Genomic DNA, 25,489 nt, shown 5'->3' with positions numbered 1-25,489 from the left:
CATGTGATATGTTGGGAGGGGGGAAGGAAAGGGAGGTGCTGTAATAGAGTTCCGATAGATTGCAAAGGGAGGTGAGCCAGTGATTGATGAACCTGTAGGTGCACAAGAGTCTGCAGCATCTGTGTTTGCTGGTGGAGGTACCCCATTATGTTCTGGTGCATCTTCCTCTCTGGCTCCTGGGTCTTTCTTTTGTCTGCTCTTTCTTTCTTCATATAGTCTGCTGCAGTATTCATCCTCCAGGCTCTCTGTTCATAGTCTGATGCAGCACTGGCTTGCAGGGTCTCACTGAACATGTCATCCTGAGTCCTTTTCTTTCTCCTCTTTATCTGGTTCAGGCATTCCACAGGTGTGGAGGAGGAACGCCTCAAGGCCGCAACATACAGAGCTATCCTTGTCAATAGAGTCACTACGGAAAGTGAAAGTTAATATTCAGAACTCCCTTCCTTTGCTCCCCTAAAGTTTTAAACAAGACATACTTATTGACACTTCTGCTCCAGAGTGCTTCAGTGCGGTGCTACTCACAGCACTAGCCATGGTGACGATGGCCCTCCAGGTATGAGGGAAATGAGCAGGGAATTGCTTGGTTGCATTAAACTATGAGTATAGGGCAATGGTACTGAATACTTGCACTGTTTTCCACAGGTGGTGGTGATTTTTGCTGCTATCTCATGCCTGAGGGTAACAAAGGCACAGAGTGCACAGCTGCTGTTGGCATCCCAAAGCTTCCTGGGCCTGTAGGTCTCTAGCCTGTGTACTGCAATGGTGCCTGCCGAAGTTATTGACAACTGGTGTCATAAATATAAAGGGAGGGGTAACCACCTTTCTGTATACAGAACTATAAAATACCTCTTGGCCAGAGGCAAAACCCTTTCACCTGTAAAGGGTTAAGAAGCTAAGATAACCTCGCTGGCACCTGACCAAAATGACCGATGAGGAGAAAAGTTACTTTCAAAGCTGGGGGCAGGGGGTGGACAAAGGGTCTGTCTGTCTGTCTGTGTGATGCTTTTGCCAGGAACAGATCAGGAATGCTCTTCAGAACTTCTGTTAAGTTAGTAAGTAATCTAGCTAGAAATGCGTTAGATTTCCTTTTGTTAAATGGCTGGTAAAATAGGTTGTGCTGAATGGAATGTATATTCCTGTTTTTGTGTCTTTTTGTAACTTAAGGTTTTGCCTAGAGGGATTCTCTATGTTTTGAATCTGATTACCCTGTAAGGTATTTCCCATCCTGATTTTACAGAGGTGATTCTTTTACTTTTTCTTTAATTAAAATTCTTCTTTTAAGAACCTGATTGCTTTTTCATTGCCCTTAAGATCCAAGGATTTGGGTCTGTGTTCACCTATGCAAATTGGTGAGGATTTTTATCAAGACTTTCCCAGGAAAGGGGGTGTAGGGCTTGGGGGGATATTTTGTGGGGAACACGTCTCCAAGTGTGCTCTTTCCCTGTTCTTTGTTTAACACGCTTGGTGGTGGCAGCATAGGGTTCAAGGCAAAGTTTGTACCTTAAGGAAGTTTTTAACCTAAGCTGGTAAGAATCAGCTTAGGGGGTCTTTCATGCAGGTACCCACATCTGTACCCTAGAATTCAGAGTGGGGAAGGAACCTTGACAACTGGCCTGGGAAAGTGTCCTACCGTTGAGGAAGAAATAAGGCTGCCATCCCTAGAAACTGTCAGGAGAGGATTGCAGAGAACCTCCATGGAAGTTTCATTGAGATCTCTGGAGGATTCAAGGGACATCCCTATGTACATAAACAAATTACTCTGCATGTTCCTCCTTGCCTAACTCAACAGGGGAATGAAAAGCGTATAACAACTCCACCTCTCTTTGTTGTACAACTACCTCTTCTAGTACGAGTAAATTAATGAAAGCTCGATTATCATGTCCTGTTAAATTGGGGGCACCATCAATACATCATTATAATGGAAAAAACAATTAAACACTTACCTGGGGTTCCTTCCCTTGCATCGGCTCACCCATGCTTGACTGCAGTGGAGTCTCAAACAGGTCCTGGCTCACAGCATAGCTGGACTCCCCCAGCCGCATGTCCCCCATCCTCCTCCTCTTCCACCTCCTCATTCTTGCTGTTCATGCCAGGAGCTTGTGGCATGGACATCTCAGAAGTATCCCCAGAGGTGTGTGCGGTAGTGGTGGGATCTCTGCCAAGTATGGCATGCAGCTCTTTGTAAAAGGGGCAGGTCTGTGGATTGGCACTGAATTGGCTGGCCTCACAGGCTTCACAGGCCTTCGGATATGCTTGCCGAAGTTCCTGCAGTTTCACACAGCACTGCTGCGGATCCCTGATATATCCCTGCATCTGCATCCCCCGTGCAATCTGCTCATAGATATCCTTGTTTCTGTGGCTGGTCAGTAGCTCTGCCTACACAGTCTCTTCTCCCCACAGTCCCAGGAGATCCAATATCTCCTGTCTGCTCCAAGCTGGACTGTGTCTGGAGCATGTAGTTGTCATGGTCAGCTGGGCAGTTGCATACAACAATGGAGAACTGCTAGGTGTGCTCGCCAAGCTGGGAATCACGAAATAGGCATTTGAAAAATATGCAGGTCTTTAAAGGGGATAGGGGGCATTCCAGTCTCCATGACCCCTGTGCAGTGGATTTCACAGTTGTGATCAGAACGGTCAGTCGGGCATTGTGGGACACCTGCTGGAGGACTGTTAGGGTCAACATGGGTAATGCAGTGTTTAGACTCACACTGCATCAGCATCAGTACATCAACCATGGCTCAGTGCCTCTTGGGGAGGTGGTGTTACTGTGTGCTGTAACAGGGCATTTGCATCGGTGGGAGACAGATTTTAGTGAAGACACAGGCACAGCTAGGTCAGTGCAAGGCAGCTTACGTCGACCTAACTTTGTATTGTAGACCAGGCCTAATTTTCCTGTGATAGCTTTGGAAACCGATAACAGGCTGTTTGATTGAAGACGAAGGCAGATTTCACTTCGTTGCAGGAGGTATTATTATTCGGTGTCGACTATACCATGGAATTGTGGCAATCACCATGGTTTGGGGCAAAGGACGCAGTAATGACTAAGAGAAAAAAATTAAATCTTTGAACAAGTTTGATTATTTGGTTTGAGTGAATGGTGAGGGAGGAAAACAGATTCTTGTTTTCTCTGAACTGGTTGGCCTGTCTTCTATACAAGCTAGGAATCTGATTAGCGTTTGATTCATATTCAGCTCATTCACAAGTAGGGCAGGGAAATAAATCAGAATGAAGGGAGAGGTGTTTGGTAACATAATTATTTTATATTCAGAAGTGTGATGTTTTAAAACTTATTAAAATAATATTAGTAAAAACTAATAACGAAAAATTATAAAGTCTAACAAAGCAATCTTTGATTGGTGAGAAGAAGTTCTCATCCTCACAGAACTCTCTAGGTTTGAGAGCTCCAGCTACAAAGAGAATGGACCCAAGATCAGGGCTCCATTACAGTAACATTTTCCAATACACTGATAACGTTTGCAGATTACACAAAAATTGGGGGAGTGGAAAATAATGAAGAGGACAGGTCACTGATTCAAAGCAATGTGAATTGCTTGGTAAGCTGGGTGCAAGCGAACAATGTGCATTTTAATACAGCTAAATGTAAATTTATACATCTGGAGACATACAATGTTGGCTATATTTACAGAGTGGGGGACTTGATCCTGGGAAGCAGTGACTCTGAAAGAGATTTGGAGATGGTGGTGGATAATGAGCTACCGGTGCTGTGACCAAAAGATTTAATGCAATTTTTGGATACATAAAGGGGAATCTTGAGTAGGAGTAGAGAGATTATTTTACCTTTGGGTTTGGCAATGGTGTGACCACTGCTGGAATACTGTGTCCAGCTCTGGTGTCCACAATTCAAGAAGGGTGGTGGTAACTTGTAGAGGGTTCAGAGAAGAGCCATGAGAATGATTAAAGGATTAGAAAACATGCCTTATTATAGTGATAGACCCAAGGAGCTCAATCTATTTAGCTCAACAAAGAGAAGGGTAAGGGATAACTTGATTACAATCTATTGGTATCTACATGGGGAACAAATATTTTATAATATGCTCTTTAGTCTAGTAGAGAAAGGTATAACATGATCCAATGGCTAGAAGCTGTAGTTAAACAAATTCAGACTGGAAATAAGGTGTAAATTGGAGTTAACCATTGGAACAATCCACTGAGGATTGTGGTTGATTCTCCATTACTGACAATTCTTAAATCAAGATTAGTTATTTTTCTAAAGGGTCTGCTCTACAAATGTTTTGGGGAGAAGTTCAATGGCCTGTGTTATTCAGGAGTTCATTCTAGATAATCACAATAGTTCCCTTCTGGCCTTGGAATCTCTGGACATACCTTCTGAGAATGCCAAGTGTAATGGAAAGGGATTTTCCTTAGGATTACCTTTTTGTTGTTTTTTCCTGCTCTCTGTAGATGAACATCTGCAACAAACCTCCTAATAAGACAGCTCCAGAAAAGGTGGGTGAAACAACGGCTGAGGTCCAATCTCAGCACGCCCGAAAGAATGGCTGGAGCTGGCCTCTACATCCCTTCCAGGTTATTGCCTGGCTGTTATATCTCTTCTTTGCTCTGATTGGTTTCGGAATCCTTGTGCCTCTCTTGCCTCACCACTGGGTGCCTGCTGGATACATTGTATCCTTTCAACTGACAATTAATGTTATATCACAAACACACCTTCAACTATAATGGAGCAATGGTGGTATTTTTAAGTTTATCTAGGTACTGTAGATAGCCCTGGAGATTGAAATCATCTGTATGTCATCTCCTGCCTTGAGATGATAACTACCAGCTTGCTCTCCTCTAGTCTATATAAAACTCTTCTTTTGAGATTCTTTCTCTTCCACTACTTTAATTATGTTATTACCATTCTGCTCTATCCTTCCTATCTCTATACTTTTTACATTGAAGCTAGTAGTCCTTACCTCCAAGGCTCTTCCCACCTCCGCCATTGCCTATATCTCTCTCATTTCGTCTTGCACTCCCTATATTCCTGTGCTTCCTTTTGTCTCTTCTCCTAATCTTGTCTTCTTGACTTCACTCATGCTGCCTCCTGTGTGTGGAATAGCTTCTGTTCCTTCTGCAAATCCCTCTTTAAAATTCATTTATTTCATGAAGACTTCCTGTGCTGATCTTTCTTCCAGGGATATCTGCACATTTCTCTTGTTATGAGCTGCTATCCCATGTTTGTATTGATATTTGTTTGCATTGGATTGCAAGCACATCAGAGACAGACCTCACCTCTTTTGTATTTTGAATAGTGCCACATAAATTTGTGGGATTCTACAAAATCAGAGAGTCTCAAACTCTGGCATGAGGAACATTTATTGGTGAGCTGCAGAAAGATGGCTAGTTATATAGTGTTGGCTTTTCTTGTTTCCAATTGTTAAATCATGTTAAAAATAGCTACAAATGCATTAGTTTCCTCATATTATTTTTCCATACAGGTAATTGCTATAGTTGCCCAAAGGATGTTATATGATTATTAATGGGAGGGGAGTTAGTATATTCAAATGTGAATGTTGGGGGAACAGAAAGACAAGGTGGATGAGGTAATATCTTTTATTTGATCACCATCTGTTGGTGAGAGAGACAAGCTTTTGAGCCATACAGAGCTCTTGTTCAGCTGTTCAAGAGCTCTGTGTGGTTCGAAAGCTTGTCTCTCAAGCCAAGAGAAGTTGGTCCAATAAAAGACATTACCTCACCCTTGTCTCTCTAATATCCTGGGACTGACACAGCTACATCTACACTTCATATGGTGTTGGAGGAACGGTCTGTTAGGAGACAATCTCTTTAAATTTGGCCCACACCATGGAAAAAGTTTGGGAACCCCTGCTATAAATATTTATTCATGGAACAGATGCAGTAGCAGTAAGTGAGTGACAGGGCAGGTTCTGCTGAATTAGTAACCTTTCCTGTTTTCCATAATGAGAGTGTTAAGGAAGAGTTATTTGAATATTTTCTGTATTATGATGGAGCAGACACAAGACCATATTTAAGGTTGCACCAGATAGATCAATATCTTTAGGTAAACGTGTCCTTGCATTCAAGTTCCATCACCTGCCCCATCTCTGTTATCCTGAAATATTTATTAACTCTGACTGGTTAAGCCAAAACCAAAATGTAGAAGTTTATGTGGTGTCCATATCGTCAACTTATCCAGTCACTATTCAAAGATCTTTTGTGTTCAGACATCCTACAATCAAAAGATTTCTATAAGAACTAATTTCTACCTTCTCTTCTATTTGTGAATCACCTCCTTGTTGAGACTTGATTCTAGGTCTTGCCAATTCTCTGTTTGAACATTTGGGTAAATGTTCTGTATATCATCTGTCCCTGAGAACAGCTTTCCTAGTAACAATAAAATCTGCCAATGGATCAGTGAGATCCAAATTATAATACCTGAACTTGCTTATAAAGTGTTCTGTAAAGAAGATAGTCTTATGCCCACATCTTTAGTTTGTGCTTAAGTTGTATCTGTTTTTCACCTGAACTTGTATTTTTCCATAAACAGCATACTTTACCAGTGGAGCCTAGACTACATAGTCCTAATGTACAAATGGCCTTCTGAAGGACTAAAATCCTGTTCACGTCTTTGTATGTGACAGAAAACCTAGAAGATGATTCCAGGACTATCTTTGCTCAGAGATTCTCTACACAGATCAAATTTTGCATACAAATGCATGTGTTAAAGTTACCTGAGCATCTTGGAACACATTCCACCCACAAGGTTCAAAGCAGATTCCACAGTACATCTGAGAAATGTCTATGCTGCAGAGACACATAAGGTTGCTACCTTGAGGTCTTTTCTTGCAAGTTCTTTGGGTCAGGGATTGTCTTTTTGTTTTTTGTTTGTACTGCTCCCAGCACAATGGGCTCTGTTGTGTTAATTTAGATGGAATATATGGGCCCAAAGAGTCAAAGATGTTAACATAACCCAGTCACAGTCTGTGATGGTTCTCGGAGTACCCAGGACTATGAGTCACCTTGTTACCCCCTTGCCTTCAGCATGTGGGAGTCTTGCTTGTGCTTAACTTGGTGTCAGCTCCCTGACACCACCAGCCTATTAGCTCCTCTAGCTTTTTTCCAGCATGGAATAGACAGCGATCTGCACACAATTCTTCACCCTGCAAACTTGGGTGCCTTACAGTGCTTTGCTGTTGTAGCTCCCATCTGGGCTGTTCACAAACCACCCTTCCAGCTTTCAAGTAACACCCTGAGTGCCTGTGTGGAACTGCAGCCTGACAGCACAATCCAGCTGTACTTTGGCTTCCATCCGCCTTTGTTACCACATGCAGGGTGACCCCAACACACTCCCAGTTCTGGATTTTCCACAAAAACATGTGTTTAGCACTGTCCAGCTCTCTCGGACAGTCTAGGGATCAAGATACAACAGCTTCCCATCTCAAATGGAGTTTCCCACACAGTTCACAACACTAGATTAGTTTTGATTAAAGAATAAAACAAGTTAATTTAACTACAAAGATTTTAGGTTTTAAGTGAGTTCAAGTATTAGGGCATTAAAGTCAAAAAGGTTACTAGAAAAAGAAAGATAAAACACTTCCTAATACTAAACTTAACAAACCAGACTTGGTTTCAGGTGATGTTCTCACCACAGATTTTCAGTACATTGCTGACAAAACTCTCAGGCCAGGATCTGCTTCCAAGGTCCAGTGGCTGTTTCTTTTGTCTTCATCGGTGAAAAGAGAGAGATGGACAGGGAAACATAACTTGGGGTGTTTTTGCCCCACACTTTTATAGCTTAGTCCTCCTTTGAAATGCATTTTCCTAAGACTGACCCCTAGATTAAGTTCTACCCAGCGGAGAGCAAGGAGACATGGAGTCTGGTGTGGAAGAGGTGTTACACTGTTTCTTTTCACCTATGTATGCTAAAATGCAAATCTGTTTGTCTCTTGTCTCCCCCTCTTCCATGCCAAAGAATGGCCACTTGATAGGTGATGGTCCATTAGCTTTATGACACCTGGCTGGGTGCGTCAACTTGTCCTTTATCTTTGAGAAACAGGTTTACTCACTTCCCAGACTTGCCTGGTAAACACACTTCAGTCATGGTTTCAGTTTATGTTAATAACTTTACATATAATGTTGCTACATACATTTTTCACCATGATAATATTGACCAGCAAGTTATTAGTTTTCAATTGATACCTTGCAAGTCATATTTTCAACAAAGATTATTACAGTAGCGTGTTGGGTGTGAATACAGGGGTGCATTCCATCATACTACCCAAGCACTGTGCTCTGGGCTATGCCAGCCCTTACTTTGCCTTACAGGTTAACAATAGGTGCACCCCAGTCCCTGAGACACTTTGAAGTGTCCCTGTAATGTTCAGCCCCTTATTGACTGAACATTCACCGAAGTACCAGGTCTGCTCTCCCCAAAGGGGCAGTGTATGAACCAGCTTATATGATTCAACTCAGGATCAGCACATTGCTTAATATCACAGCACTGAGGTATATTTATAGTGAAAACAGCAAGTTTATTATCAAAGATTCAAGTGAGAGTAACTAAGGAAATTGGAAACAAATGGTTATATATAAAACAAAATCATAACACGCTTTCTAGAGACTAAACTTAACTAACAAGTAACTCTCTTGTCTAAAGAAACTTACCTCATTCAAATCCTTTTCTGCAGCATCTTCAACCAAGATTGGCTGAGATCCTGTTTTTGCAAATGTAAACACACTGCCCGTTTACTTCCTGCAGGATAGTGAGATTTGTTCTTTCCTTCTTCTTATATCCCCAAAGATCATTGTCTGTACTCAGACACAGTATAAACCCCAGCAGCGTCTCTTTCCTGTGTGCTCTTCCCTGTTGACTTCTCATCTCTTTGATAACTTCGTATGTAAATAGTTATCCATTGTGTTAACTTACAATGCTTTTAACAGCATCCCGTATTTCCTTCCTCTTTAGCTAGAGAAAGTTTTTAGAGGGAATCCCTCCCTTGTTTGACTTTCGTTTGGGGAGAAAAGAGAAGAAGTTTGCTGAGATGGGGTGGGGCTGTTGTTATTGCTGTTCATAGAATAGGAAGGGACCGACCCCAGGAGGTCATCTAGTCCAACCCCCTGGTCAAAGCAGGACCAATCCCCAATTTTTGCCTTAAATCCCTAAAGGCCCTCTCAAGGATTGAACTCACAACCCTGGGTTTAGCAGGCCAATGCTCAAACCACTGAGCTATCAGAATACCTTTCCCAGGCCCGAAGAAGAGCTCTGTATAGCTTGAAAACTTGTCTCTCTCATCAACAGAAGTTGGTCAAATAAAAGATACTACCTCATCCACCTTGTCTCTCTAATATCCTGGGACCAACATGGCTACAACTATACTACATAAAATAGTTTGCAGACATTCTACATCTGATGAAGAAGAGCAGTATTTACTTAATCAGCACTCACAATAACTCCCTCCCCATAATAAGACCCATCTCCTTTGAGAATTGATATAGCCAGTACTCTAGTGCAGATCTGGAGACAATAGCTGCAGAACGGAAAGTTACTTTCTAGGAACTGTGGCTCTTCAAGTAGATAATCTGTATGGATCCCAACTTCCCCAATCTTTTGTAGTAATTCTGAATAAGCAAAAGGAACTGGCGGCATCAGAGTCACAGTTCTTTTATTTAATTTCATTCTGAAAGTTTGGTTCTGTGAGGGAGCATACATCTGACCCTAATTGGTCATTCCTATTCTGAGGGTTTTGGTTTAGATGTCGAAGGAATGCATGGACTCAGAAGTGTGGACGTGGATGGACAATCCTGTAACATTGCACCCCATATTCTTCATAGTGATATTATTATATGATTATAGCATAATTATGGTGTATTTTATGCAAGATAAGTCATGTGAAGTGTCATTGGAAAAGTTATGATTTGCTGAATATGATTGACCTCTTCGTATGCATGTGTCATTTTTGTATGTGAAGTTATAAATACTGACTATGTAGCTGTACTTCAAATGTAGTTACACATGGGTAATGCCCACTAGACAAGATGCTTTCAGTCTAAATTGTGGGTGGGGAAGGGCCTGTTCAGGACAATGGGCCATTAGGAAAAACAATAGGCCTTGGGAGAATCTTATCCCCCACCTAGTGAGCCTTCCGGAGAATACTTCAGACAGCCTCTAAGTAATGGCTGCCATCACTCTATAAGGACATGTGACCAGGCCACATGATTCTGGACTCCATCTTGGTATGTCAGTATTTTTCCACAAACTGGTTTGGGAACCAAGCTTTGAAACCAAGGGTTCCCGCCATATGCTAAAGCTATATAAGGCAGGGAGTGACATCATCTGGGGTTCTTCACTTCCCACCCAAGAAGACTACTGTAAACCTGAGGAACAAACACTGAACTGGGGCAAGTGGTGGATCCAGGCTAAAGGGATTTCTAGCCTGTGTATGAAAGACCTGGGGCTTCCAAGGTGTAAAGCAAGTGCAGCTTGCCCCTTAAGAATCTGCAGCCTGCTTGTATAATTTCTCAGAGTGAGAATCTGCTAATTCATATCTAATCTATTTAGTATATTTAGCTTAGGTTGTGTTTTTTTATTTGCTAGGTAATCTGCTTTTATCTGTTTGCTATCACTTATAATCACTTAAAATCTATCTTTTGTAGTTAATAAACTTGTTTTTGTTTTAATCTAAATCAGTGAGCTTTGACTGGAGTGCTTGGGGAAAATCTCTGCTTGGTTACCACAAGTGTGCATTGTTCTCTTCACATTTAGGGAGAGGCGGACCGGGTATTAAACACATATACTGGGCAGATTTGACCAGGGCAGGATGGTACTGCTCTGGGGTCCTAGGCTGGGAAACTGGTGGTTAGAGAGCCTGCATGTAACTGCAGCTGGGCGTGTCCCTTCCTGTGTGGATGCTGGTGAAAGGGCAGGCTAGAGGGCTTTGCAGCTTGTCACAACAGCACAGTGTGAGAGGGAGCCCAGGCTGCTGGGTCAGAGGGCTCAGTGGTACCCCAGCTTCAGGTGGCACCCTGGGGGGAACCTGTCGAAAATCCACTCAAAGAAGGATAGCTACTGGCAAGAAAAATTAAGTTTCTTGAAATCTCTGTAACAGAAAGGTAATAGTACTCCCTCACAGGATCACAGGAAGCATTGTTCCTTCAGACCTAGCTAAGTTTGCCTGGAGAAAGACTGATTGGGGGTGAGATAGGCAACTCTCAGTCTTAATGAGGAGCAGATTTTTGAGTGATACTGTGATCAGCTGCATGAGACTTTCTAATTGTAGACCATAAATTTCTTGCTTGTTTGGATTTAGTTTGTTGATGATAAGCATGAGAGTTAATCTTCTGAGCCATTCCTTAACGATGTACTTCAGTGTCCAGGAGTGTTTTTTATCTGCCACCTAGTGGTTCATTTCACTGCAGTCTCCATTGATCCAGCTGACGCCAGTGTGCGAGAGAATAAGTACCTAGGGCAGCTGGCCACTTTCAGCCGTAACCAACATGCTCATGTCATCGAAAACCGTCACTGCCATGTCTGTGATGTGGATGTGTAAGTACCACCCAGAAACACCCCCCCTTCTTTTTTCTTTCTTCATCAGAGTTAGAAGATGGGATGGGATGGGTACCCTAAAGTCTTTAGGGATGTGACTTTGGGATAGCAAACTGAGCATAATGTGCTCATCTCCAAACTCATGACCATAAAGACTTCTGAGCTCTCCACCATGTGTATCTGTGTTTCTACTGTATTTTCAATTGAGCTCCTGTTTTGGGGGAGAGATTGTATTGGGTTTAGTTCTGTGTTACTTGAATCCCAGATTTCAGAGTGGTAGCCATGTTAGTCTGTATCAGGAAAAACAACGAGGAGTCAACATGTAATTCCCTGGCCTGTTATACAGGAGGTCAAATTAGATGTGGTATCTTCTGGCCTTGGAATCTATGATTCTTTGAATTTCTTTGTGTTTGGATTCTGGGCACATACCAATTTGAAGATAGATATTTAGCTTGGGACACATTACGCTTAACATGGGGTAGCAGAATTTGTAAAGAGATTCACAGATTGAAAGCATTTTAGTGGACATTTCCAGATTAGAAATCTCTAAACTTGGGAAAAAGGCCTCAGAAACTCAGAAAAGGCAAATTTGGGAATATTTAGCATCATGGTTTGAGAGAGGCTCGTCCCCATGGGATTATGTGTCTGATGCAGTGCGGCATTGATGTCAACTGAAGTCTTTCTGACTTCACTGGGCTATGGGAGAAGAGCTGTCAGATCACTATATTATCAGTTTAGTACTGAATGTATCATATTTGTAAAGGTGGCTGTGTCTTGGAGGTTATGATTCTTATCATTCCTATAATGTGCCTAGAGGTCCCCTGGGGGATCAGGGCCCCATTGTGCTAGATAGCTTACCAATGCACAGTAAAGAGTTCCCTGCCTTAAACAGCTTGCAGTCTTAATTAATGATGATACAAGAGGTGGAGAAAACAAACAAGCAGGTCAGGATGGGGGAGAGGAGGGATGTGGTAGCAACAGCAGGAGCACATTTTCATGTAGACTAGCAGTATGCACAGTGTAGCTTGTTACTTGCATATGTGCTGTCTACTGGCAACACTAGGTAGGAATTGTGGTAAAACTGAATTTTATGGAGGGATTTGAAGGAGAAAAATATGGTAGGCTTTTCTTTTGTAAATATTGTGACGAGTGGGCATAGTTTATACAGGGTGTAGTTTATCAAGGCTCCAGAAGTTTTTGCTTGATTATTTCATTGTATCTGTATCTGGGAGAACTTCGGGTGATGGCAGATGGTGAAGGAAAAAATTGGCATATCAGAATGAATCAAAGAGGGGTGTTTGCTTTGCTTGATTGTATTTGCTCACACCAAGAGCAATGCTAATTCCATGCTTTTTATGTTGGCTGATGACAAAGGATAGAGGCCAGAATGGTCCAACTCAGTGAGCCCCAAGGTGCAGTGTAGGGCAAAGTAAGTGAAGGAGCTGAAGGGTCTGCAGACAGAGCAGATTGTAAGTAATAGGAATTGAGAAGGGGAGGAGGACATGTCTAGTGGAATCTAAGGGACTCTAACAGGTGCATTGTTTGAAAAACTCATTTATTCAGTGAGAGAAAAGTGAATAAAGGGTGTTTAAGTGTTTCTGATCTAGTTAGTTTTCTCATTGTGGACCAGCCCTTCTCTGAATATTTGCTTCACAAGAAAGATCTCTAACCGGATGAAGATGAGTTACTGTTGCTATTCTGGTTTTATCTGCATTAACATGATCCTTTCTTTGGCAGAAGCTCCAGGTCGAAACACTGTGGAACCTGCAACAAGTGTGTATGTGGCTTTGATCATCATTGCAAATGGCTCAATAACTGCGTGGGGGAGAGGAACTACTGGTAAGGGTCTGGCACTCTGACACGAGGGCAAAGCCATCCAGAAAATGCTAGTACAGGACTTCTCAGCCTTTCTTGCATCTTGGCCCAATTTATATTCAGCTTCTCAAAACCACCCTATGCTGAGATTGCAGGTTCCTTTGTACTGATTCTCATTGCATGTTGGAGGACCACAAGAATTGGTGCAGCGGTTTACAGATTACTGCTGGCAAGGAACCAAATAAATTTGATTAATCCAGAAATCAGAGAAATTGAAAATGGGAGCAGGCTTGTGACACCCAGACAACTGGAGTGGATTGTGATGTTCAGGCTGAGAATCACTGCTGGTGCCCTAAACTTGGGTGAGAGGGTTGTAAAAGGGCTTCATTAGTACATCTGTTCAAGACCACTGCTCCATGTTTAAACGTCTTGTAAGTAACTTATCCCGACGCAATAGTGTCACAGCTGGGATCAGCAGAGGTCCTTGAGCGTGATCACCTCTTTATTAGAGGGAAGGAGCTGCTGGCATGGTCTTACCCTTTCCCTAAGATCCAAAATAGCCAGGTGTGCTGCAAAGCCCATCTGACTGAGTGAACATTATGCCAGGACTGAGACAGGTGGGATGTGTCTGGTGGGAAAGTGCAGTGGAGATTTAGTGGGAGATTTTCCAAGGCACAAATGGGCATTAGGCGCCTAACTCTCATTGACTTTCAGTAGGAGGTGGGTACCTATCTGCTCTTTGTGTCTTTAAAAATCTCCCTCTCAAGTGGTAGGGTCACAAGAGTGGTGATCAGATGATGTGTGATAGGGATGGGGAAAAAAGAACTGCTGTTTTGGATGATTTGTGGTTTGTATCTTTTGCACTCTTGTAATTTTAAATGAATGTCTAGGGTGCTTTACCGTGGGGGCTGTTTCACATGACACATCTTTCAGACCAAAAGCTAAATAATAAATATTTTCATAATTGCTTCTGTCTGTAGTGTTAAGAAATATTTATTGGAAGTTGTACAGGTATCCCTAAAAGTTCTGAGGTGTAGAGTGGTTAGAGGACTGCAGTCAGCTTGTTTCGGGGTTGGTATGGTGGTTATTCTAGGACCCCTGTCCTTCCAGCAATCTATCTGTCTAGGGAAGTGGTATCCAAGTTTTCCAGACAGAGCACTGAATGTATTATTTCAAAAAGGCTAAGGCAAGGCACCACAATCAATGTTTTGGGGCAGATTCTCTATCCCATTCTTCTCCCTTTGTGCTGTAGAACAAAGAGAGTACAAACTATGCACAGATCTCCTGAGATTATCTGTGTGGTGTCTCCAATGGGCATACAGCTGGCCAAGCTGGCTCCTATCCCTCCATCCCCACAGCTCCTGGTGCAGATGGTGGGATGGGCAGTAACTGGTCCACATTCTGCTCTGGTTATCCTCAGCTTGTATACTTTCCTTATGGGTCTGTTGGGAGCTGGCATGAGTTAGGCCAATGCAGAGTCAGCTCTAACCTGTGCTGGGCTGAGGCAGAGGGAGCCATAACTGGAGATTGTTTCTTGGCTTCTCCTTTCCTTCACTCCTGGATTGCACCGGGTGGTTGAGTGGGGGGAGGGCGGCCATCCTGTGCTAGGTGCAGGAAATGGAACAGCCAGAGCTAGTCTCCTTCCTCCCCTGTGAAGCAGTAGATAGGGAGTAGTAGGTGCCCAGGGAAAGAAGAGCAGCTGCTCAGAGCTGCTCCTAGGACCACAAGGAGAGCAGGGGCAAGTGTTGTCTCCTACTGCCTCCTATTGCCTCCTTTCAGCAAGTTCTTGTGCAGGGAGCTCATTTTCCACTCATAATCAAATACACACTCTTTTTCTTACCATACCTGCTCTAAAGGGCCACAATTTTGAGTCTCAAGTACAACATATTGGATACACCACTGGTCTAGATGGTTATCTATAGGGCCCTACCAAATTCATGGTCCATTTTGATCAAGTTCATGGTCAGAGAGTTTTGAAATTTGTCAATTTCATGTTTTCAGATGTTTATATCTGAAATTTCAGGATGTTGTAACCATGGGGGTCCCAACCCAAAAGGCACCTGGAGGTAGGTCTGATCTCTCCCCCTCCCTCCTCCCAACAGCCCTGCAGGGGAAAGACAAATCCTGTCCCTCTCCAGCCTGGCAGGGACTTGCAGCTAGGAGCCCCCGGGCTGGGGCACTCCCAGCAGGGGGAGATCGGACCCACCTCCACAAGCCTCCTCCAGATGCAGGAACCTCTGGGGCTGCTGCCCAGCACTGGAGCTTCCTGCAGGAGGAGGAGGTGCTCGGAGGTGAATCTGATCTCCCCCTGAGAGCTAACCTGCAGGGGATGGACAAGTTCTGTCCCTCCCCAGGCTGGCGGGGACTTGCAGCTAGGAGCCCCCTGGCTGGGGCGCTCCCAGTAGCAAGGGGGAGATCAGATTTCATGGGGAAGGGCTAATTCACAGTCCATGACACGTTTTTCATGGCCGTGAAATGGGCAGGGTCCTATCTAGTAGCCATACTGAGGTATCTGCACACCACTAAAATTATGGTGTGTATACAAACCTGTTTTACTGTCTCTGTCTTTTCCTTCCACTCAGTAGAGGCTGGGCTTTATTTATTTATTTGTATGTATGTGGTGTTACTGAAGGAGTGGGTTTTGCATTTTGCTCTGAAGATGCTAAGGTCTGTTATGCTTCCTTGGCAGGCTCTTTCTGAACAGCGTGGTATCTGCCATCCTGGGCCTCGTCCTCCTGTTGCTCATTGCATTCTATGTCTTTGTGGAGTTCTTCATTAACCCCATGATGCTGCGCACCAACCAGCACTTGGAAGGTATCTGGCCACACTCTGGATGAGAGTTGCTTCTGATCCATGCATCAGCCAAAATGTTCACTGGGCTTGGACTCCTCTGGACCCTTACGTGCAAGAGGAGCCTCCAGCTCTCTACCCTGCCTCAAACTATTATGTGACTGCAACCATCTCTGTGACCCAAATGGTTCCCTCCAGAGCCCAATGACTTTGCTCTCCAAGGGGGTTCTTAGGCAGCCTGAAAGATCCAGAGGCACTCTGGGGCTTCAGGACAGCAGATCGGGCCTATAGCTAGCTTTTTATCAGAATTACACTATTTCCAGCTATGAGGTTTTATTAGTGAGAGGTGTTTAAAGTCTGGACAATCTTCCCCCCCACCCAGTTTCTTTGTTTTCATTCCTTTACCTTCTACTCCCCGTCTTAGTTCTCTGGCCCAGTCACCTTCTCCCTGTACCTCTTAACTCCTTACTTTCTGGCCTCACCACTTCTCCGCCCTACATCTGTCCCCACCACTGAGACTTGCTCACTCTTACTTCCTGATGTGTGCTATTGCTGTGCTTTCATTCCATTGTTGTGTTTCTCTTTTTCAGTATTAAAGAACGACACGGACATCTGGTTTGTGTTTCTACCTGCAGCTCCCATCGAGACCCAAGCTCCTGCCATTTTGGTCTTAGCTGGGATTCTCATTCTTCTGGGCCTGCTGACTGTGATCCTGTTAGGGCACCTGCTGATCTTTCACATCTATCTTAGTAGGTATTGAAGTCTGGTCGCACTGCATTGTCCACTTGATTCTCTCTTCACTTCATGACATACACTCATTGGGCTTTCACCCGTATCACACATGCAAACTGTGCAAGAGCACCAATGAAAGCACAAAAGTTTTGTCCCACACCTTGGCATTCCTGCCTCTCTTCTGAGCTTGTGGTTTTGCTCTGCCTTCTGTAGGATGAATAGAAGAAATCTTTGTCTCTTGCTCATTTTTCCTGAAATGGTCTCTAACCTAAGTAAGATTCTTTTGGTACAGTTCAGAATCTAGCAGGGAGAAAAGGGGGCTTGGTTTGTGATGAGACAGCACAACATAGTATCTATTGGTCCCTCCGGCCTGCAGGTCTGTAAACTAATATTTCATGATGTCTCTAAGACTGAAATTAGTCTTGGAGTTCTTCAGTTGTAGAACAACTCTTTACAGCTCAGAGCCTTTGGTTGAGGTATGCTAAGCCTCAGCTGTGCCTAAATTCTCTCTAGAAATCATCACTGGTCCATCTTTCTTGGGGTGGATGGGGAGCTGCCCATTGTACCTCTCCAAAAGGAGGGAAAGAAGCCACTAATGAATAAATTCCCGCCTCTGCCAGGTCCCCCCCGACGGGTGAGCAGCACTTGCGGTTAATGGTATCAGAGGCTGCTGATAGATCTAGTAAAATCAGCATGGACACCTGACTTGTCTATCACAAGGAGATCACTAACCAAGGATACTGATGCTCTCTCATTGCTCCACCCTGAATTCAGAGTTACCCGTCTGCAACCATTTCAATAATCTCCAGAACCACCCCATGAACTAGCCACTAAGTCCTTAGTTCAAGTGATGGCTTCTGGAATTTAAGGACGAAAGGAGGCAATAAACTCTCTAACTAACCTCTTAACGTATTGGAGTCTCTTGGTTAATATAATAACACAGGGCTTTTATTTCAATAAAAATAACTGTACAACTCCTTTTCCATTAGGAAGCTCTACTTCTTGGTTGCGGTCTCCTGATAAGCATTGTGAAAATTGCACTGCATTTGCCCAAAGTGAGATTTGGAGGAGGATGTAGATGGACGCACAGTGGAGGGGCTGCTTACAGTCTCTCCCACCTTCTGCCTCATCCAGGAGGCACATTCACATTTAAAAGTATAGATGGCATTGAAAACCTCTCTGAGTACCCTTTTATCAGTCTCCACCAGCAATGAAGCTGACAACTCCCAGCTGGCTTTCACCAGTCATGAGCAGACAGATCTATCTTGCCATTGTCAGTGGTAGCAGAGTGGAAGGCAAGTTGAGTGTACCAGTGCTGGAATAATGATAACATCTGGAAAATGAAAGGGCCATTTTAGTGATATAGAAAAGACTAAAAACAAAATAAATGCGGTGGCTGTATCCGAAAAAGTTCACTATGGCTAGAATCTAGTTAAGTGCAGATCTAATGCAAGCGATGTGGTTACTGTATTGACCACAGTTTCCACGAGGTGGTGCTGTTTCATTGGGATTAGGCTCATGGAATCATAGATTCATAGGGTTAGAAGGGACCGCAAGCCTCAACTAGTCCAGGGGTCTCAAACTCAAATGACCACGAGGGCCGCATGAGGACTAGTGCATTGGCCTGAGGGCCGCATCACTGACACCCCCACCCCTTGCTACCCCTGGCCCCGCCTCCACTCCATCCCTTCCATGAGGCCCCGCCCCTCCCTACCCCCATTCCAACCCCTTCCCCAAAGTCTCCACCCCAACTCCGGCCCCTCCCCACCCCCAGGGGGTTGCAGGAGGAGTGCGGGGTGTGGCGGGGGCTAAGGGCAGGGAGTTGAGGTGCAGGAGATGTGCAGGGTGCAGCAGAAGGCTCAGGACAGGGAGTTGGAGTGTGGGGTGCAGGAGGGGTGTGCGGTGCGGCAGGGGGCTCAGGCCAGGGGGTTGAGGTGTGGGGTGCAGGAGGGATTCGGGGTGTGGGCTCTGGCCCGGCGCTGCTCACCTAGAGTGGCTCCGGGGTGGCAGCAGCGTGCACCGGGGCCAGGGCAGGCTCCCTCCCTGCCTGCCTGCCCTGACACCGGCCCCGCTCCACTCCGGGAAGCAGCCTGAACCACGTCCCTACAGCCCTGGGGGGGGTGGGGGGCAGAGAGCTCTGTGTGTTGCTCTTGCTGCTCCTCCAGGTACCTCCCCCGAAGCTCCCATTGACCGTGGTTTCCCGTTCCCAGCCAATGGGAGCTGTGGGGGGCGGTGCCTGGAGGCGAAAGCAACACACGGAGCCCTCTTCTCCACCCCTGGCCTCAGGTACTTGCTGCCAGCTGTTTCAGGGAGTGGCGCGGGGCTCGCGGCTCCACAGGGGGTAGGCCCGCGGGCTCTAGTTTTCCCACCCCGGCCTTCACGGGGGGTGGGCGTAGGGAGCTTGGCGGGCTGCAGGAAATATGCGGCCCACGGGCCACGTGTTTGAGACCCCTACTCTAGTCCAATCCCCTGCCAAGATGTAGGATTTGTTGTGTCTAAACCATCCAAGACAGATGGCTATCCAGACGCCTTTTGAAAACCTCCAGTGAAGGAGCTTCCACAACCTCCCTAGGCATCTGTTCCATTGTCTTACTGTTCTTCCAGTTAGGAATTTTTTCCTGAGAGTTAATCTAAATTTGCTGTGCTGTAGTTTGAACCTATTGCCTCTTGTCCTGCTCTCTGTGGCAAGAGAGGCCAACTTTTCTCCATCTTTTTTATGGCAGCCTTTCAGGTATTTGAAGACCACTATCATATCCCCCTTAATCGCCTCTTTTCCAAATTAAACTTACCCAGTTCCTTCAGCCTTTGCTCATATGGCTTGCATTCCATCCCTTTCGTTATCTTTGTCGCTCGCCTCTGGATCCTTTCCACTTTCTCTACAGCCTTTCTATACATTGGTGACCAAGGTTGGACACAGTACTCCAGCTGCGGCCTAATCAGCGCCAAGTAGAGCCGTACTATCACCTCCCGTGACTTGCATGCTATGTCTCTGTTAATCCAACCCAAAATTGCATTTTCTTTTTTTGCAACAGCATCACATCTCTGACTCATGTTGAGGTTATGATTCACCACTGCTCCCAGATCCTTCTCAGCAGTGCTTCTGCCAAGACAGTTATTCCGTATTCTGTATTTGTGAATTTGGTTTTTCTTTCATAAGGTGCTACACCAGGGGTGGGCAAAGTTTTTGGCCGAGGGCCACACCTGGGTTTGGAAATTGTATGGTGGGCCATGAATGCTTATGAAACTGGGGTTTGGGGTGTGGGAGGGCTCTGTCTGGGGGTGCAGACTCAGGAGTGGGGCTGGAAATAAGGGGTTGGGGATGCAGGAGGGTCTCCGGGCTGGGACCGAAGGGTTCGGAGGATGGGAGGGGGATCAGGGCTGGGGCAGGGGTGCGGGAGAGGGTCGGGGGGCAGGATCTGAGTGGCACTTACCTCAAGCAGCTCCCAGAAACAGTGGCATGTTCCCCCCTCTGGCTCCTACACGGAGGTGCGGCCAGGCAGCTCTGTGCGCTGCCTTGTCCACAGGCGCCACCCCTGCAGCTCCCACTGGCTGTGGTTCCCAACCAATGGGAGCTGCAGGGGTGGCGCTTGGGGCGGGGGCAGAATTCGGAGCCCTCTGGCTGCCCCTATGTATAGGAGCCTGAGGGGGGACATGTCACTGCTTCCGGGAGCCATGTGGAGTGGGGCAAGATCCCGACCCTGCTCCCCGGCTGGAGTGCCAGAGCGGGGAAAGCCCCAGACATCACTTCCCAGCGGGAGCTCGAGGGCCTGATTAAAATGTCTAGAGGGCCGGATGTGGCCCCTGGGCCATAGTTTGCCCACCCCTATGCTACACTTACATTTGTCTTTGTTGAATTTTATTTTGTTGTTGATAGCCCAATTCGCCAATATATCAAGAGCCCTCTGAATTTTAGCTCTCTCCTCCAAAGTGTTGGTAACCCCCCATAGCTTTGTGTTATCTGCAAATTCGATCAGAATGCTCTGTATACCTACATCCAGGTCATTAATAAAGATGGTAACCAATACTGGCCCAGAACAGATCGCTGTGGAACTCCACTTGAGACCTCCCTCCAATCTGATATCATTCCCTTAATAGTTACTTTTTGTTTGCGATTGTTTAACAAATGATATATCCATTTACTGGTAGTTCTGCCAAGCCTGGATTTCTCCAGTTTACTTATCTGAATGTCATGTGGGACTGTGTAAGAAGCGTTGCTGAAATCCAGGTCTATTATGTCCACTGCATTTCCCCTATCCACCAACCAGATACTCTGTCAAAGAAGGACATCAAGCTGGTTTGGCATGATTTATTCTTGGTAAGTCCATTCTGGCTGTAAGGATCACCCCTTCATCCTCCAGGTATTAGCACATTGAATGTTTTATACATTGCTCTAGTCATTTCTCAGGAATTGAAATCAGGTGGTCTGGTCTACAATTTCCTGGCTCCTCCTTTCCCCCGTTTTTAAAGATGGGCACCACGTTAGCCCTTCTCCGGTCTTCCAAGACCTGTCCTTTCATCCATGAGTTCAAAAATATTGCCAGTGGCTCTGAGATTTCTTCAGCTAATTCCTTCAGTAACCTGGGGTGAATAGCATCAGGCCCTGCTGACTTGAATTTGTTCAAATTGGTCAGAAGATCTCAATATGTGTTCTTTGCTTATCCCGATCGGCATCCCTTCCCCTGTATTGTCTGTGGTAACTTCGCTAGTCATCCAATCACATGCTCTTTTTTGTGAGAAGAAGCAAAGTAGGCATTGAGCAGCTCTGCTTTTCTAGCATTTTCCATTACCAGCTCACTTCTCCAGTGAGCAGCGGATCCACACTGTCCTTAATCTTTCTTTTTTGTCTCACGTATTTGAAGAACCCCTTCTTGTTGTCTCTAACATTCCTTGGCCAGCTGTAACTCATTCTTCGCCTTGGCTTTCCTGGTTTTGTCCCTACACACTCATGCTATTCCCATGTATACTACCTTGGTGACATGCCCCTCCTTCCATTCCTTGTATGTATCCTTTTTGGTTTTTAGATAGCATTGGCCTCTTGTGGCTCTTCTTATCTTTCCTCTGCATCGGAATAGCTTGATGTCCTTTTAGGAACTGCCAGCCCCCTCTGACTCCTTTTCTTTCTAACTGGTCTTTCCATGGGACCTTGCCTGCTATGTCTCTGAGTTGGTTGAAATCTGCCTTTCTGAAGTCCAGTGTCCTTGTTTTGCTGTTCTCATGTCCTGCTTTCCTTAGGATCTTAAATTCTATCAGATCGTGATCACTTCCTCCCAAGTTCCCGACCACCTTCACATTCACAACTAATTCATCCCTTTTGGTCAAAACCAGATTCAGTATGGATGACCCCCACTAGTTGTTTCCTCAACTTTCTGAATCAGGAAGTTGTCCCCTACACATGCTAAGAATTTTCTGGACATAAGTTTTGTTGTAATAGTCTTCTGACAGATATCAGGGAAGTTAAAATTCCCCATTAAAACTAGCTCAAGTATGTTAGCTAATATTGTTACCTGCTTGTAGAATGACTCATCCACTTCCTCTTCCTGATCTGATGATCTATACTAGACCCACACCATAACATTGCTACTATTCTTTTCCCTTTTTATCCTCACCCAGAGACTTCCAGCAGGTCCGTTGCTCACTTCCTCTTGGGCCTCAGAGCAAGTATATACATTCTTGACATACAGCACAACACCTCCTCCTTTTACCCCCATATCTGTCCTTTCAAAACAAGCTGTTTCCCTCAATGCTGGTACTCTAATCATGGGAGTTGTCCCACCAAATCTCTATAATGCCAATTAAGCCATAATTTTCTTCATATACCATGATATACCATCCTGCTTGTTCCCCATGCTCCTTGCATTTGTATACAGACATCGAAGATATTTTGCAGACTGCCCTGTTGCTTTTCTTCTTGCTTTTTTAATGCAGTTGTGATTTCTAGTCCCTTCTCCAGAAATTAGTCACTTCCCCTTGTCTTTATTACTTGATCCTAGATGCATGTTGGCTGGATTTTTGTCACCATCCCCCATAGGACCTAGCTTAAAGCTCTCCTTATTAGGTTAGCCAGATGTCCACAGATGCTCTTCCCGGTATTTGATAGATGGAGCCCATCCCAGCATAGCAATCCTCTTTCCTGGAATATCAGATCATTGTTGAAGAAGCCAAAGCCTTCTCACCAACACCACCTGTGTAGCCATGCATTTACTTCCAAGATTCAATGGTCCCTGCCCAGGCCTTTTCCTTCAACAGGGAGGATGGACAAGACAATCACTTGCACCCCAAACTCTTTTATCCTTCCCAGAGCCACATAGTCTGCAGTGATCTGCTCAAGGTCATTCTTTGCAGATTGTTGGTACAAAAGATGGACTTTCCTTTGTATGAAGGAGGATTTTAACCTGCTGAATCAATTTTACTCTGCTTTTTTTAGAGGAAGTTTTTGAGCCAAGTTGAGTTTTGTTTTAAAAGCATTTGTGATCCATAAGTGTGAAAGAGATTTTTATTTATTATCCTTATTAATTGTCTTACACTCATACCTAGAGAGACTTCAAAAACTGTGTAGCGTTTTGGGACATGACGTTAAGGGTCAGGGGAAATACAATTTCCCAAATATTTAAAAAAATAACTCTTGTGACCTGTTTATGGCCTGCTCTAGCGACAGCTGAAGTATAGCAAGGAATATTCCCTATCTGAGAATTGCTGCCTTTGAGTGTCACAGTGAAAGTTGGTTTAGATTTGGCTGGGTCAGGAGGATTTAAAAAGTCTTACTTTGTGTAAATGAAGTACAGTTTTCACAATGATGGTAGTATTTTTACCAGCTCCTGCTTCCATTCAGAGGGAAAGTAGACTTTGCTGTGTGTGCATCCACACTTAACTAATCAGCCTAGGAATTCTAATGCTCCTAATGAGAAAGCAGACAGAGTTCCACACACTGAAATGTCTTTTTGTTTCCTCCCAGTGTGGAACAAACTGACCACCTACGAGTACATTGTGCAGCAGCGTCCCCGACAAGAGATGAAAGAGGCCAACAAACAGCTGGAGTCTTGTCCTCCCCCAGTGAGGCCCACTCAGGTACTGATTGTGCTGTCAGCCTTTCTTTCAGAAAAACCTTTTATTTGCTGCAGAATGTTTTGGTGCATTTCAGTGGGAAATCCAGATTGGTCCAGTATCTCTGCTCGGGATGTTAGGCGGGTGCTGAAGGCAGGATTTTTGAGGTACTTTGGTGGAGTTGTGTAGGGCTCCAAACAGGAGTAGCAGTTTATAATTGAGGTGCATTGACAGAGCTGTACAAGGTTCCAGGACTGGACTAGCTCAGAGAAAGCGTCATTTTGGGAATACCAAGTAGCAAGTTGTACCAGCTAGGAAAGAAAAGGAGTGTAAATCATGGAGAGCAGCCAGCCATTCCCTTTAGTCTTAAATTTAATCCCAGAGTCAAAGGTGAGTTTCAGGGATCTTATCAAAACCTGTGCACGGGTGTGTTATACTCTGTTACTAAAACATGTCTCCATATTTGACAAGTCCTTTTGGGTTATGTTATAAATTGGGAGGTTCCTCGTCATTTCTGTTGCAGGAAGGCAATTCCTTGTTTCTCTTACCTAGTCCCTTACAGCTAAATTACCTGTTACTAGAACTGGTTTGTTGTTTTGTAAGAAATGAATTATTTGACTTATCTCCATCCTTAATCCATCTGGCGACATGAAAAATAGTACATGGTGTTGTAAATAAAGATGGTATTTTAATGCATTTGAACACGAGGCAGAGATACAATTGTAGCTTCCGGCGCACACTTCCAGACATTTGAATGTTTAACTTAACATTGCATTTGTTGTTATTTATTATTTGGTAGAGTCTCAAGGCCATAACTGAAATGCGAGGCACTGTATAAACAGTGTAATAAGAGACAGATTCTGCCTCAAAGAGCTTAAATAGTCTGAATAGACGAGACAGACAAGGGATGAGTGGAAAGGGATATTAGATAACAAGCAGTGTACTCAGTGTGAAGAATGGCAAATATCAGGTTAGTGCCATGATATCTGGGGGGAAGAGGGTAGCTACCTGAAAGGAATGGGGAGGAGACACTAGGAAATTAAAAAAACCACACCCTGAGCATGCAGTTATGCTGACCTAACCCCTGGTTGTAGACAGCGCTATGTCAACAGGAGGGCTTCTCTTGTCAACGTAACTACCGCCTCCTGGGGAGCCGGAGCACCTATGCCGATGGGAGAAGCCCTCCTGTCAGCGTAGGTGGCATCTTCACTGATGCACTACAGCAGTGCAGCTGTGCTGTTGCAGCTTTTTAAGTGTGACCTGCCATAGCAACACCACCTCCCCGAGCAGCATTGAGCCAGGCTGATGTATTGACGTTGATGCAGCATGAATGTGAACGCTGCGTTACCTGTGTTGATCCTAACATTCCTCCAGCAGCTTTTCCACAATGCCAGACACTGACTACTTTAGGCATAATTGTGAGCTCCAGTGCCCAGGGGTCACAGAGACCAGAAGGCCACCTGCCCCTTTAAAGCCCTGCGAATTTTTGAAGCATCTTATCCTGGTTGCTCAGCTTGGCAAACGCACCTAGCAGCTCTTGTGTGCAGCTGACCATGATGGCTATACACTCCATTCAGGCTCTGCGTTGGAGCAGGC

General features: G+C 44.8%; 1 protein-coding gene across 5 annotated transcripts in view; it reads left to right on the top strand.

The window, feature by feature from the left end:
* Nucleotides 1–25,489, top strand: part of ZDHHC1 (zDHHC palmitoyltransferase 1) — a 63,667-nt gene that overhangs the window by 20,897 nt on the left and 17,281 nt on the right. For 4 of the 5 annotated variants that reach the window (XM_073307316.1, XM_073307317.1, XM_073307319.1 and 1 more), the window contains exons 2-7: nucleotides 4,423–4,641; nucleotides 11,340–11,515; nucleotides 13,253–13,354; nucleotides 16,020–16,144; nucleotides 16,711–16,869; nucleotides 23,805–23,917. In XM_073307316.1, the coding sequence (XP_073163417.1) occupies nucleotides 4,423–4,641; nucleotides 11,340–11,515; nucleotides 13,253–13,354; nucleotides 16,020–16,144; nucleotides 16,711–16,869; nucleotides 23,805–23,917 (894 nt within the window). The remainder of the gene's footprint in view (nucleotides 1–4,422; nucleotides 4,642–11,339; nucleotides 11,516–13,252; nucleotides 13,355–16,019; nucleotides 16,145–16,710; nucleotides 16,870–23,804; nucleotides 23,918–25,489) is intronic. The other variant, XM_073307320.1, reaches the window with a different exon arrangement.

This window comes from Lepidochelys kempii, chromosome 12 (assembly GCF_965140265.1).
Source record: "Lepidochelys kempii isolate rLepKem1 chromosome 12, rLepKem1.hap2, whole genome shotgun sequence".
NCBI lineage: Eukaryota > Metazoa > Chordata > Testudines > Cheloniidae > Lepidochelys > Lepidochelys kempii.
The sequence above is the reverse complement of the archived record's forward strand: the minus strand, read 5'-3'. Positions and strand labels throughout refer to the sequence as shown.